General features: G+C 41.0%; 1 protein-coding gene across 1 annotated transcript in view; it reads right to left on the minus strand.

Annotated features, from left to right (window-relative positions):
* Nucleotides 1-16311, minus strand: part of LOC308081822 (arf-GAP with GTPase, ANK repeat and PH domain-containing protein 1-like) — a gene marked incomplete at both ends in the record, with an annotated part of 94164 nt that overhangs the window by 2524 nt on the left and 75329 nt on the right. The window contains 4 exons of the mRNA XM_080423445.1: nucleotides 1-175; nucleotides 1377-1599; nucleotides 8036-8126; nucleotides 14839-14990. The exon at nucleotides 1-175 is cut by the window's left edge and continues 30 nt beyond it. Of these exons, the coding sequence (XP_080279571.1) occupies nucleotides 1-175; nucleotides 1377-1599; nucleotides 8036-8126; nucleotides 14839-14990 (641 nt within the window). The remainder of the gene's footprint in view (nucleotides 176-1376; nucleotides 1600-8035; nucleotides 8127-14838; nucleotides 14991-16311) is intronic.

The following is a 16311-nucleotide window of genomic DNA, read 5'->3' on the forward strand; positions in this document are numbered from 1 at the left end:
TCTGGGCAGGTTGTGCTCCATCACGGCCAGGAGGAGGCGGCCGGACAACGTGATGTTGTCCTGCAGGCCGCCGCCCCCCTCGCCGCTGCCGCCGGGGGAGGGGACAGGGGGAGGCAGCGGCGCCACAAACAGCCTCAGCTCGTATTTGGCCCGGATCCACGCTTCACGCTCCTCTCTGAAACAGCAAAAAATATATAATAAAAACAACAAAATAAAATTGTTAGGGTTTGACTAGAGGACAAGGAATACTGTATGACAGGGGTCTTCAACAGGGGGTCAGGGACAGCTAGGGGGGCCGCCACATCTTTACTATATATTTTTTAAATAATAATAACTTGAATGTATATACTGTAGTGCCTTTCAGAAACCCAAGGACACTTTACAATACAAAAAATTCACAAACTATTTGCCAAAAGCCTGAGTAAACAAGTGTCTCTTCAGTTTGGACTTGAAAGAGTCCAAAGACTTTTACGTTAACCACTTGAACCCTCACGTCCACATTCTGGGGGGAACATTAGCCGAAAATGCGACACGTTGTGAGCTTGTAGATCTGCTATTTTCGTGACGTGTGTGTGTGTATAGGGAATAATTATGGTATATGCCCTCCTGCCCGAAAAAAAACTAGAACACACCACTGGTACAGTCATATAATGTACCCATGTATAGCTCACAAGGCATCACACCGCGTTGTAGATCAGTTACATTAGCTACTAGTGAAAACAAAACAAAACAACTCAAAAATCAGGCTGTCTATAAGAGGGTCTTACCGCGTGGCATCAGGCAGTGGTTTGTGGTGTCTATAAGAGGGTCTTACCGTGTGGCATCGGGCAGTGGTTTGTGGTGTCTATAAGAGGGTCTTACCGTGTGGCATCGGGCAGTGGTTTGTGGTGTCTATAAGAGGGTCTTACCGTGTGGCATCGGGCAGTGGTTTGTGGTGTCTATAAGAGGGTCTTACCGTGTGGCATCGGGCAGTGGTTTGTGGTGTCTATAAGAGGGTCTTACCGTGTGGCATCGGGTAGTGGTTTGTGGTGTCTATAAGAGGGTCTTACCGTGTGGCATCGGGCAGTGGTTTGTGGTGTCTATAAGAGGGTCTTACCGTGTGGCATCGGGCTGTGGTTTGTGGTGTCTAAGAGGGTCTTACCGTGTGGCATCGGGCAGTGGTTTGTGGTGTCTATAAGAGGGTCTTACCGTGTGGCATCGGGCAGTGGTTTGTGGTGTCTATAAGAGGGTCTTACCGTGTGGCATCGGGCAGTGGTTTGTGGTGTCTATAAGAGGGTCTTACCGTGTGGCATCGGGCAGTGGTTTGTGGTGTCTATAAGAGGGTCTTACCGTGTGGCATCGGGCAGTGGTTTGTGGTGTCTATAAGAGGGTCTTACCGTGTGGCATCGGGCAGTGGTTTGTGGTGCCCCATCGTGCGGCCCTCCCAGATACAGTTGACGGTGTGGTTGCCGATGGCGCTGAGGACCAGCAGCAGTTCCCTGGGCAGGTCGTCCAGGTCCAGGGAGCGGACGCGGGACAGGTGGGTCCCCAGGTTCCTGTGGATCCCAGAACACTCGATGCAGATCAGAGCCCCCAGGTTCAGGCTGGCCCAGGTGGGGTCTGGGAGAAGAGAGAAGCATCATACACAGTCCTACTGTTAGCTTTAATGTTATACAAAAGCAGTGGTGGAAAGTACATTTACTTAACTACTGTACTTGAGTACAATTTTATTTTAACTTCACTTGAGTATTTCTTCTCACTCCACTACTCAGAGGCACATATTGTACTTTTACTCCACAACATTTATTTGAAAACTTTAGTTACTAGTTACTTTGTAGATTTAGATTATTAATACAAAACATACATTAACCACTTCAGCCCTATATACATTTGGGCAAATAAAAAATCGCAGATCTACAAGCTGTGAGATTGTAGGTCTGCTATTTTCAAAAGATTTGTATACATTTGAAAACTTGAAATGGTGCATTCTGCATAATGAGTACTTTTACTTTTGGTACTTTAAGTACATTTTGATGCCAATACTTTTGTACTTTTACTCAAGTACATTTTGAATTCCGGACTTTTACTTGTAACAGAGTATTTCTATATTGCCGTATTGATACCTTTACTGAAGTAAAGAATTTGAGTACTTTTTCCACCACTGTCCAAAAGTAGATTAAAGGTAGGGTAAGTGCTATTTTTTTTTTGTTAAAACGAGTATTAAATTGCTTCATATTCTGATAGTACTCATTGATATACTGAAGAGTGTTTGTTCATAACAGAGGTCTCCCTCGTCCCTCCAGCTCTTGATTAAACAGAAATTGCATTTTCAGGTCGGGATACCAATTTTATCCAATCAGCAGAGAGAACACAGGAGGAAGGACACAGGATGGAAGTGATGACACAAAGAAATTGGAGTTGAAACACTATACAATTGAATAAATTGGTAGGCTACTTTCTCCTGATTGGCTGAAGATTTGCCACCCACCTGAAAATGTATTTTCTGTTTATTAAAGATATGGAGAGACGTGGAGACTCCTGTTACTGAACAAACACTCTACAACAATGACTATGACAATATAGAGCTTTAACCTTTTATCAAAAAGCCTTTTGTTTAAACCAAAAAATATCACTTACCCTACCTTTAAGGACATACACTACAATCCTCATTGTTGGTTTAAAGGTACAGTAGGGTAAGTGATTTATTTTGTTTCGTTACATTTGTGTTAAATAGCTCTATATTCTCTCATACAACTGAGTCATACAGGGTAAACAAGTGAAATTGGAAGTAATGACACAAAGAAATGGAGCAGATTTCTTTTGGGAATTGGAACACTATAAAAATGAAGCTGATAAATGGGCACTCTCTCCTGATTGGATTTAATTGGCAACTCGCTTTAAAATGTATTTTATGTTCATTAAAGAGCTGGAGAGAGGGGGGAAGCCCTGTTACTGAACACTATTGCAATGACTACTATCACTATTTGCTTTAATCATAAACTATCACTTACAGTACCTTTAATAAACACTGACTGTCTATTTACAGTTCCTGACTATCCTCTTACTTGTTCTTTGGTTTAAAACAAAGGAAGCTAAACCCAGCAATGATGACTTTCAGGACAAAATAGTTATTTTCGCTCAATTCTTTCCCTCTGCTCTCATGGTGAGAGAGTCACTATCCCCGTGATGATCCAATGGCTGTAGTTAAATATTATGCAAAATATCTTTTCAGCAGATGTCTTACACAAAGATAAAGAAGTAATGTGTTCCCAATTGCAAAAGTTTGAACTGTTTTGAATGAAACCACTGGCTTTCATCTTCTCCCAAATGGCAGCTCTTGCTCCCTTTATCTCAATTTTAATTGGTCACTTCAAACGTCAAATTAACACATCGGAAAACTTTTTTTTTTTTTAAGAAAAAAGGATATGACAGGCTTGTTGAAAGATGGTCCTAATAAGAATTTCACTGTAGTATCAAGACCATCTCTCCACTCTGAACATATTCCATATGGACAGGGAATGCCTACAACGGTCTAATGCTGTGGTGCCTAATTGTAGATGTGTTCTTACATTTGAATAAAAGCATTCATCATTTAGTTATTATGATGATCAGTGCAGCTCATTTTGGTTCCCCTTCCGCACTGTGGTGCTGTGAGAAAGACCGTCTTAGCGGCTGGAAACAGTACAGAGTCAGAGGCACTGTATGGGGCAACCAAATGGCATATTTATTCACCAACATGTAGCAAACATAACAAGGACATTAGCTGATGCACCCCATCATGGTGGTTTCCAGCTTCTCATCCTCAGCTCTCCCTCCATTGACCTGGCAGCAGCATTTTATACCCAGGGGCGTTCTAAAACATATAAATACCTAACTAAACATACAATAAATACTTAAATACCCCTAACCCCCACAAGTATTAACAATCTCCCTGAACTACACAAGTTATAGCAATTCCTTCTTCGCACCACAACGTAAATTAGCAATTACCACAAGCACATCATAACCCCCCCTCTGATATCCTGATATGGTCCAGCCCAATCATGCTGGAAACACACAACAGGTACTGTTACGCATCCAATCAAACTTAACAATCACACACTATTGCACTTCTCTATGGCACTCTAAACATTACACTTGCTGAATCATGATTCACCAACACCAAACATTTTAACAATAAAATCATGACTGTGCAAAATCTAGCTGTGCAAATTAAAGTGCAAATATGCTATACAGCATGACTCAACAAATAAGGGTTACATCAAATGTGCAAGCATAGGTACAGTGGTGGAAAAAGTACTGAAGTGTTTTACTTAAGTAAAAGTATCAATACTGCAATGTAGAAGTACTCTGTTACAAGTAAAAGTCTGGAATTCAAAATTTACTTGAGTACAAGTACAAAAGTATTGGTATCAAAATGTACTTAAAGTACCAAAAGTAAATTGTTTGAAAATAGCAGATCTACAAGCTCACAACGCGTCGCGATTGTGAGCTTGTAGATCTGCTATTTTCAAATAGCCAGTGTATAAAACAGGGCTAAAGTGGTTAATGTATGTTTTATAATGCAATGTATCTATATCTGCAAAGTAACTAGTAACTAAAGTTTTCAAATAATTGTAGTGGAGTAAAAGTACAATATTTACCTCTGAGATGTGTGGAGTAGAATTAAAAGTATTGAAAATTGGAAATACTCCACTAAAGCAAAAAATACCTAAAAACTTTACTTAAGTACAGTACTTAAGTAAATGTACTTAGTTACTTTACACCACTGGTTACAGGTGCCCTACGCGCAGTGCGTGGTGTGTGGCGTGTGCCTAGCGGCGGTCGTGGGAAGAGAACAATTAGACCAACGTAGCCACAGCGTATCCACTCACTAGGAGGAGTGGGCGTCTTTCTTTGGCAGTCTCCCCAGATTGCTGCGGAGTCGAACTTAACCACTTAAACCCTATAATATACTTCATTGACCGGAGGAGTCCCCCAGGGGCCAATACTAGGCCCCCCTCCTTTTTTTCCCCTCTGCACCAAATATCCACAAGTAAGACGCGCGAACGCTGGAAGCGAACGCAGCTCGAAAATATTGTGTATTTACGGACTTGTAATCCGTGTTATTTCACCGTGATGTGGAGAGAACATTGTGTGTGTGTGTGTGTGTGTGTGTGTGTGTGTGTGTGTGTGTGTGTGTGTGTGTGTGTGTGTGTGTGTGTGTGTGTGTGTGTGTGTGTGTGTGTGTGTGTGGCAGGCTGGTGTGCATTGTCTAAATTCCTGCACTCTGGCGCACTCTGGAGGCTGCTTACAGGCAGTGCACGCATGTGAGTCACATGGGCCACATGAGCCAATGAGAGCATGAACACAGACATAATCGCAGACAGACAGACACACACACACACACACACACAACCTGAGCAGGGTTACATAGTAAGCTCCACTAAGCCGCGCCTCCTTCCGCGTTCGCAAAAAACAGCCGATCTACAAGCTCACACCGCGTCACTGTGTCATCTCTTGCACTCATCTCTCGGTTTGAATTCGACCATGTTGGCTCCTGAGCTTTGTATTATTCCTCTCTTTACGAGAGAGTGAAGGAGCGGAAGGACAGCAGTCACCGTTATTGACGGTTATGCCATAACAACGCATAAGGCCACATATAATAAGGCCTTCACTGTGATATGAAAGGGAATGCGAGCACTCATCTCAAACAGTATTCGCTTACGACTCAGAATGGGTTCCACTAAAACTAAAACATCACCAGCACACTCACTTAAAGCAGCAAACGGACACGTTTCGGGGCGGAGCCTTCGTCCGGCCGAAATTAGTCTGTTTGTCGCTTGCCATGACTGAAAATAAAAGAACCTACCGTAAGTTAAGCTGGTGATCTTTTTGATTGACCTTCACTGTGATAGCCTACACAGGCATGTATTACTGACATGGGTCCTCTGGCGGGACCAGAGTATCTCCCGTTTCCGTTACAGTAGCTTTGCATCTTGAGGGGCTGATGGCCTCCCAGGCTCCCACTCTTATGGAGGGGAGAGATAGTCTTGATACGATAAAGACAGAGTGGAGAGATAGTCTCTATGTCTATACGATAGAGAGAGTGGAGAGATAGTCTCTGTCTATACAATAGAGAGAGTGGAGAAATAGTCTCTGTCTATACAATAGAGAGAGTGGAGAAATAGTCTCTGTCTATACAATAGAGAGAGTGGAGAAATAGACTCTGTCTATACGATAGAGAGAGTGGAGAAATAGTCTCTGTCTATACGATAGAGAGAGTGGAGAAATAGTCTCTGTCTATACGATAGAGAGAGTGGAGAAATAGACTCTGTCTATACGATAGAGAGAGTGGAGAAATAGACTCTGTCTATACGATAGAGAGAGAGTGGAGAAATAGTCTCTGTCTATACGATAGAGAGAGTGGAGAAATAGACTCTGTCTATACGATAGAGAGAGTGGAGAAATAGTCTCTGTCTATACGATAGAGAGAGAGTGGAGAAATAGTCTCTGTCTATACGATAGAGAGAGTGGAGAAATAGTCTCTGTCTATACAATAGAGAGAGTGGAGAAATAGTCTCTGTCTACGATAGAGAGAGAGAGTGGAGAAATAGTCTCTGTCTATACGATGGAGAGAGTGGAGAAATAGTCTCTGTCTATACAATAGAGAGAGTGGAGAAATAGTCTCTGTCTATACGATAGAGAGAGAGAGTGGAGAAATAGTCTCTGTCTATACGATAGAGAGAGTGGAGAAATAGACTCTGTCTATACGATAGAGAGAGTGGAGAAATAGTCTCTGTCTATACGATAGAGAGAGTGGAGAAATAGACTCTGTCTATACGATAGAGAGAGTGGAGAAATAGTCTCTGTCTATACAATAGAGAGAGTGGAGAAATAGTCTCTGTCTATACGATAGAGAGAGAGTGGAGAAATAGTCTCTGTCTATACGATAGAGAGAGTGGAGAAATAGTCTCTGTCTATACAATAGAGAGAGTGGAGAAATAGTCTCTGTCTATACAATAGAGAGAGTGGAGAAATAGTCTCTGTCTATACAATAGAGAGAGAGTGGAGAAATAGTCTCTGTCTCTATACGATAGAGAGAGTGGAGAAATAGTCTCTGTCTATACAATAGAGAGAGTGGAGAAATAGTCTCTGTCTATACAATAGAGAGAGTGGAGAAATAGTCTCTGTCTATACGATAGAGAGAGTGGAGAGATAGTCTCTATCTATACGATGGAGAGAGTGGAGAAATATGATGGAGAACATTCGGTCATGTTTTGTTCACCTTTGTTCTCTCCAGCTCCAGGCTTTGCCTGGAGGCTTTTTCTGAACACATTTAAGCACCTGGTACCACAACAACACAGGTGCTTCATAGAGCACTAATCAAGGTTGAAGCTTGAAGAGCATCCACGTCACCTGAGACCTGACCCAAGGTCAGAATATGTTACGGAGTGGAGAGATAGTCATTTCACTCAGAGAACAAAGGTTACAATGTAACCCAACAATCTAGGCAATAAACCAAAAATATAAATGCTGCAGGACAGTGGTTCTCAACCAGTGGTCCGGGGACCACCAGTGGTCCTTGAGGGGGTTCCAGGTGGTCCCCAGCTAAATGATGGAGAGTTGGTAACCAAATGGACCCTTATAGATCTTTAACTCTTGAGAGCGTAAAATAAAACCAAATGGACCCTTATATAACTCTTGAGAGCGTAAAATAAAACCAAATGGACCCTTATAGATCTTTAACTCTTACGGGTCCATTTGGTTTCATTTTACGCTCTCAGTAAAATTATTGTTAAACATCTGCATTACTTAATTAAAGAATTGTTATTTTGATCGACGTTTGCCTGTTATCTCTCCTATGGAACCAACATCAATACAGCATGGAATTTTGACAAAATCTTATCCAACGACAACAAATTATTCTAAGTCTTGGGTCTGAGCGTCTAAATGACATCAAATGGTGGTTCGTGGCTGAAATGCAGAATAAATAATGAACCTTGATATGAAAAGGTTTGAAAACCACTGCTCTAGGAGAAAGGCAGTAAAATAACTTAAATAATGTGTTACTCACTCGGCGCTTCACAGTCCACACAGAAGTTGTTCCCCTTGGCGTTCCGGATGGCCTGTAGAGCCACCGCTTCAGTCTGGCTGTTCTTGCACGCCTGTAACACATGATGATTCAAGTTGCTTTAACACATTTATTTATTTTATTCTAAAATTATTCTTTATTTTTTGGGTTTTTCCGTTTTTCCGTTCTTCACAAAGAACCAGGAGTTAACACGATCCAAAGATTTGCTGCTACATTCACTTCAATGAGAAATATTTCAAATTTTTCCTATATTTTACTATGTATTTTTGAGTGAAAGAGATGAAATCGTTAAAAATGCTGGCAGAGGCTGCAAACTGTTTTAGAAAACCCCTGGCAGTGTAAGTGTAGGATAAACCCCTTGAGATGTACCATCTCGTTTTCCAGGGGGTCCCAACATAAATACATGTCATAGTCGTTACATGTATACAGAGTAGACAAAAACTAAAACAAATCATATATAATGTACATGGCAGTACCTACATACAAAAAACACATACACCATTGCAAACCTTGAAAAACATCACAGCCTTATAGGATGGCATAACATCCAGTAATAGAACACATTTTACGACGCTATGTTCAATACAAAAATAATATGATGAAATAATATAGTATGATGGCATGATGATATGATGGCAGGTTTTACCAATAACAAGAACATACAACTTCAGAGTAAGAAGACTAGGTATGGGAATGTTGATGAAAGTATAAAATAGGGTTAAAGTGGTTAAACAGACAAAAAAAAAGGATGCTAAATTGGCAAATTTTGGCGGGGAACCCTTGGAACCCACCACCACCAACCACTGCTCTATAATAGGTAAAGACAGGCATGTGATGGTGAACATTACATTACATTACATTACATTACATTACATTACATTACATTACAGTCATTTAGCAGACGCTTTTATCCAAAGCGACTTACAATAAGTGCATTCAACATAGGTAGGGAACGAAACTACTAATCACCAGAAGTCTTAAGTGCATTTCCTGCAAAAACAAGCAACCAAGAGTATACCAAGCGCTAAGGTAAAAGTGCAATATATCAGCTACCTACTTTCTTAAACAGATGAGACAAAATAGCAAAATCAAATGAGCACGAGCTAAAACAAATAAGTGTATCGACTAAACAAGATCCAATAAATCAATACAAAATAAAACAAGAGTTCGTACAACTAGTTAACAACAAGTAGGCCAGGCAAAGAGGAAGGGTAGTGTTTCCTGAAGAGGTGGGTTTTCAGCCTGCGGCGAAAGGTGGGCAGTGACTCTGCTGTCCTGACATCAGTGGTAACATGACCAGCACACTGCAATCATTCAAACTCAAGTCGCAAAGCCTATGACCTGCTCCACTTCATGCAGGTGAAGAGGATCTTGGCTGCAGCCTGTGAGGTGCTTTGCTGATCTTGCATCACTTGAGCCTGTAATTGCATACGTGAGGAGCCGCGCCCATTTGGCCATGAAGTGATGCATGTGGACTGGAGTACATCCAAGCAGGCACGTGCACACATAGACATCAAAGGGGGCATTGAGCCCCCTGCCCTTTTACCCCGTCTGTAAGAAAACTGCCCTCTCCAGACCATGAATGCAGCATTTACTATGGTGAAAGAAATGTAAACGCCTCCCCCTTTCCATGCCGTACCCTGAAGGCAGCGTTCAGGAGAAATGCCTTTTTCCGAACTTGAACGCAGCATTTTGCGTTGAAAGAATTTGTCCTCTGTGTAGAAATCCATGAGCTTGTAGATCCGCTATTTTTTTCAGCCCCTGCCTCTCTAACATTCTCTGCACGTCCCTGCATCCAAGTCTTTGCAGACAAGATGGGACTTTAGGGTCCCTGGGTACTCTACAATGTTGTTCACCAGGGTGGTACTGTACTGTAGCAATCTCTCTGTCGTCACTCCCGGAAACATAAAGATCCTGCGACTACAATTTTTCACTGACAATAACTAAATAAAAAATAAGCTATGGTGACTAAAACTAAATATATTGACAATTTTGTCAACAAATAAAAATTAGACTTTAATGTTAGGGAGAGACTAGTGGAGAAGAGATCCAGTAGAACTAAAAGACGAGACATTGTATGTTTGGTTGCGCTCGGGTGTTGTGCTCAACGAGTTGTGAGCTTGTAGATCGGCTATTTTCAGCATGCAACTAAGTGTAAAATCACGACACCATCAAGGCACCGCCAAGATACATTTTAGTCGACTAAATCAACTGTAGATTTAGTCGACTAAAACTAGACCAAAACTAAAACATTTCAGATGACTAAAATATGACTAAAACTAAATGGAATTTTATTCAAAAGACTATGACTAAAAATAAATCAAAATTTTGCTGTCAAAATCAACACTGCTGTGACCATCTCATCACCATGGTATGGATAGACACAGAGAAGGTGCTGACACACATGTCGCCTCATTCAGCAGCTACAGAGTGCGGGGTCGCGGCGCGAAAATAGCAGGCAGAAAGCGTGTAGGGTTATATTTGTGATGATACTGAATGTTAGGTGCTATTTTTTATATGTTGATGAATTGAATACCTACAGTAGGACCCCAATGGAAACAAGACGCAAGGACTTTTTTGGTGTTATCCTTTTAGACAGTGTTTGACTGTACTCGTGCTGTTTGACTGTACTCGTGCTGTTTTTACATTTCTGTCCAATAAAATATTCAATCAATCAATCAAGTCACCAGGTCATGGTATAGACATGGTATAGAGAAGGTGCTGACTGACACACATGTCGTCTCTCATAATTCAAGGTGAACTTTAAAAAAAAAAAAAGGAAATTTCCATCCCAACACAGCAGACCAGTGTCTGTGGAGCTTAGCTTGAATTCCCTCACAATGAAGGCATCCATCCATCACGCCCTCCCTCAGAGGATGGACCGGCTTTTTGTCAACCCTACACGCTTTCTGCCTGCTAGGCAGGCAAGTCCAGCTGATTCATCTCCAGACACTCCTGGGAATGCTGTGGGCTGCAGTGGGGGTGGTTGGTGGTTCCACAGGGCCTTATTATCAGGGTTCAGCCCCAGCAGAGAGGTGGCTGAATGCATTACACCTCCCAACATTTTTAAGACCTTTTTAATACCTCAAAAGAAAAATAGAAAAGAGAAAAAGAGCATAACTGCATCAAAAGTAATCAACAAACCCCCTATAGTAGCTCTGAGGACCCCCTAGGGGTCCCGGATCCCCTGCTGAAGACCCCTGAACTATACAATAAAAACTGGTGAAACATTGGCCAAATTGTCAAATAATTTAAGAAAGAGGCCAAAAATGTTATCTTGTTGTATTGTTAAATATTTATCTGTGGAACCGAGTCAAACTACATTTAATGCCTCAACTCCTACAATTCCAAGTGCTTGTCAGGGTGGGGGGTCCCCAGTTCCCCCTGTTCAAACGGGGTCCCCAGTTCAAATATGATTATTTTGGGGGGTTGCGGCCTGAAAAGGTTGAGAACCATTGGTATAAATAATAATATTATGAAGATTGAGATCTATTGGTTTTGCATTTAATGTGCAATTAATGCTTGTACCTGTATCCCCTTTATTGTCTCTTATGAAAATAAAAATAAAAAGTTATAACAAAAAATACTATACTATATACTAATATAATGAAACGGAAGCGGGGAGCTGGAGGCGTCACGTCCACTTTATCCTCTGATAATTTTCAGAGCTTCCGTTGTGCTCCAGACTGAATGACGGAAGCATGTGAACATTGTGGGAGACAACAGTCTGCTACTGATGTTCACAAACAGCTGCAACAGGAAATAAACTCTGACCCATTTAGAAGCTGAAACTATGGATTATTTTGTTAGCAAATTTTTCTATCGATTACTTTTTCAATTAATCCATTAAGACCAGGGAACGCGTCTGTGTCATTTTAAGATTTCTTTGGCTATTCAAAAATAGCAGATATACAAGCATATGAGCTTGTAGATCTAATTTTTTTTTAGAAAATTTGTGCAATTTGGCCGTCTAAATCCTACCAGTTTTTTTGAAAAAACGTATGTTGCTATAATAATATCAGTGGTTCTCAAACTTTTTCATGTCAACGACCCCCAAAATGTATTTGGCCACGGACCCCCATCTCAAAATGTTTTGTTCCAGGGACCCCCAGAAGCAAAGATTTGAGTTACAAATGTTGGCTTTAAAAAATATATATAAAAAAATTTGCACACATTTTCAAGATTTTTCTAAAAATAGCCAAAGAAATAAAAAATGACACAGATGCGTTCCCGGTCTTAAAGGGTTAATCTAATAATCGAGAGGCGCGGCTAATAATTTCGTATACCAACGAATCGATTGACCACGTCATTTCATACTTTTGTCACACAACAGTGTCATGCAATAATAGTGAGCATAGCAGATTTACAAGCTCACAACGCGTCGTAATGTGACGCGTTGTGAGCATGTAGATCTGCTATTTTCACTATTTATTTTTGTATTGAAACTTTCCGCTTTTTAAATAATGGATTAGTGTGATGAACTGTTCCTCCTCCACATTCATTCAGAACGGTGACTGTTGTCGAGGTCTTGTGAGGACAGCTTTCACCCCGTTTCCCTGGCAACAAGTTCCAACTGGCTACACACACAGACTGGAGGAAGATGTTTTTTTGTCTTTCTTTCTTTCTGCAAGAATATTTTCTAACCCATTAAGACCTGGAACGCATCTGTGTAACTTTTTCATTTGAGCTAAAAAACATTATTTTACACTTTAGCTATTCAAAAATAGCAGATCTACAAGCTCCGAGTGCCGCGCTACGAGCTTGTAGATCTGCTATTTTTCAAAAATCGTGAAAATGTGTGCAAATCTTTGAATATATATTCTTTTAAAGCAAACATTAACTCAAATCTTTGCTTCTGGGGGGTCCCTGGAACAAAATATTTTGAGATGGGAGTCCGCGGCGAAATTCATATCATTTTGGGGGTCCTTGACATGAAAAAGTTTGAAAACCACTGATATAGAAACATACGTTTTTCAGAAAACCGTTAGGATTTAGAAGACATTTTGCAGAATCGGAACCTCAGGCCCTTAATGGGCTAAAGAATTCTTGCCTTGACTTTGACACTGGATTGTGAGACAGAGCTGTAAAGGTCCTTTAGTTCACACTGAACTTTTAGTCTCGCGAGAGACTGTTGCTGTTGTCGGGCAGAAACCTCTTATCTCCACATGTTATAACTTTAGTTTTTTTTCCCGTAAATTAACGCCCCTACTTGATCATGCTACAGCGTCACACAAAAGCATCAAAAGTAGCAAATCTACAAGCTCGAAACGCGGCGCGAAGCGACACGTTTTGGGGCTTGTAGATCTGCTACTTTGACAATCTAGTGCAGTGGTTCTAAAACCTTTTCAGGCCGTGACCCCCTAAAATAATCATGTTTGAACTGGGGACCCCCCAAAATAATCATATTTGAACTGGGGACCCCCCACCCCACTTGGAATTGTAGGAGATGAGGCCTTACATTTTGTTTGACTCGGTTCCACAGATACAAATTGTGAAAATAGCCGATCTACAATCTCACAACGCCTCACAACGCGAGGCGTTGTGAGCTTGTAGATCGGCTATTTTCACAATGTTTGCCCTTTTCGTACATTATTTATATTATTATGCAATGTTTGACCAGTTTTATAGTATAGTTTGTTGATTACTTTTAATGCAGTAATGGTCTTTTTTCTTGGTATTAAAACGGTCTTAAAAGTCCTTAAATTGTCACCCCACTGTCACCTGGGGACCAGAACCAGTGTTCTAGTGAATGTCAGTATGTCACACGGTTAAAGGTCATTGGATTTAATATTTAAAACAAAGGGATATTTGACCTCTGTCAGAGGTAAGTGATTGTTTCCAAACGGCTCTATATTTACCGGTAAAGTTTTTACAACTAACCAACTGCTGCTATTAAAGGTCAAGTTTGTTTTTAGAACGATGTCTGGAGATTAACGTAAGTTTGGTTTGATCACAAAGTAGGCGAGTTATTGTTTGCTCTTGAAACTAATTATATTTTGAATTTTCATAATGATTAAATACAGTATAATCATATAACATCTCTGTCGGGGGGAAACCTCAAATGTCCAATACTGTTACTTTTCAGGATTCAAATAAAAAAAAAAAATAGCAAAAGTAGCAGATCTACAAGCTCGAAAACGTGGCGCTTGTAGATCTGCTACTTTTGATGCTTTTGTGTGACGCTGTAGGCTAGTATGTATGTGGGCCTTCACTTAATGCGGCCTGCAGGTTAATATGGGAATATTATTGATTTCAGCTGTTACAATTCTAAACACGCAAACATGAGACGCTTTGATTACTTCAGTCTATATTAGTAGCTTAATGACTAGTAGTAATACAATTATATTGTCTTTTTTATGTCCAATGTATTTGTATTTAAGTTCATAAAGTTAACATAAGTATAACTAAATGCATTTGAAATTAAATAAAAATGTTACTTTTCAGGATTCCAATTCAAAAATAGCAAAAATAAATCTGAATTCCAATTCAAAAGTAGCAAAAATAGCAGATCTACAAGCTCAAAACGGGTCGCAGTGCGACGCGGTTTGAGCTTGTAGATCTGCTATTTTTGCTACTTTTGTGTGACATAGAACGGCCCGACAGTATATGCAACGTGGCCCTCTGGAGTGAGTGTGGAAATATAGTGGCCCTCTCCATCATCAAAGTTGCATCACCCCTGCTGTAGTATGATCAAGTAGGGCGTTAATTTACCCCAAAAAAAACACAAAAAGCTAGGCCGACAGCAACGATACATATTAGTGTTGGTGGTGGTTAGTTTCTCTTGCCTTGTTCTTGTTGCTCTCACACAGCTGCAGGCTGGCCAGGATCTCGCTCTCGATGGCCTGGACCCAGGAGTCCCTCTCCTCCACGCTCAGGGCCTCAAAGTGCCACGTCTGACCCGTGCTGGACACCACTAGGAAGTCAAAGTTATCCTCGTCTGACAGAGAAAAGAAATATGGACAGACTATTTTATCACGGGTACATCGACGGTTAAATAAGAACCAAACAGACGAAAGCTCAGTCAGTGTGTTTTCTGTGTTTCTTGTCAGAGTGAATAATTATGTCAGGTAGTGGTGGATAATAATAATAATGATGATAATGCATTTTATTTATAGAGCACTTTACATTCTTGTGAATATCAGAGTGCTACAGGGTTTAAAAGCATGGCATAAAACAGCATTAGGCTAAACTAAAAGGTCAAATTAAAACTAGATAAAAAAAAGAAGGAAAAAAAAGGGCAAAGACAAAAAAAAAAAAAATTTAGAAAACGCTTTGTTAAAAAGGCATAGGTCTCCAAGCAGTACTGTGTACTTGATCACCCTATTTCATAAGTTGTTGTGGTACAATGGTGTTGTTTGGCAAAAATAGCAGAAGCTCAAAAGCTTCCAGATTGGCTATTTTACAGTAGCAATTCATTTTTTGGGACACTATGACAACTTTTGACTATTTTCGTCTATAATGACATGCCCAAAATAGGGATGGCAGGTAGAAAGTGTTAAGACTGTAGCGCTCGGGTGGCGCAGTGGTAAAGTCCCTGCCCACCACCATGGAGGTTGTGGGTTCGAATCCACCGTGCACGCATCCGGCTTTGTCGGGTGTCTATGCTAACACAATCGGCCCCGTGTTCAGGAGAGGGAAGCCGGACGGGGAGAGTGATATTTGTCACTGCATGTATTCCTATGGGCTGGGGGGGGGGGGGCACCTGTGAGCAGGGAGTGTTGGGCGGGAGGAGTAGGACGAAAGCACTATGTCCTCCCGGTGGGGGCTCCTCACTGGCAGGTGAGTCAGTAGGATATGACAGCAGTGACAACACAGAAATGTGTGTGAGGAGGAATTAATTGGCATAGCAACTACATTGGGGAGAAAAAGAGAGTCAAAACTATTGGCTACTCTAAATATAAAATAAAAAAGTATTAAGACATGTTTTTGCCACACTACATCATATGATCTTCTCACATCCCAAAAATGGGATTTAGGTTCAGGCAAAGTTTCCCATTATTGACAGTGTCCTCTGAACCTGTCCATTTAAGCCCCTGACAGCCTCCTGGGCACCAGGATGAGAAGGAGTGACTCCTGGGCACCAGGATGAGAGGGAGTGAAACCTAACTGTAACCGAACACGATGCAAGGTGTTGCTGAAAACAAACATGCTATACACAATAAAAGTAACAAAATGAAGATGCATGAGATCGCATGAATGGAGGTGAAAATCATTCACTTCATGGAGATAAATATTGTTGCTGTTGGGCAGAAACCTCC

The sequence above is a fragment of the Gymnoscopelus braueri genome (assembly GCF_963280865.1).
Source record: "Gymnoscopelus braueri genome assembly, chromosome: 3".
Lineage (NCBI taxonomy): Eukaryota > Metazoa > Chordata > Actinopteri > Myctophiformes > Myctophidae > Gymnoscopelus > Gymnoscopelus braueri.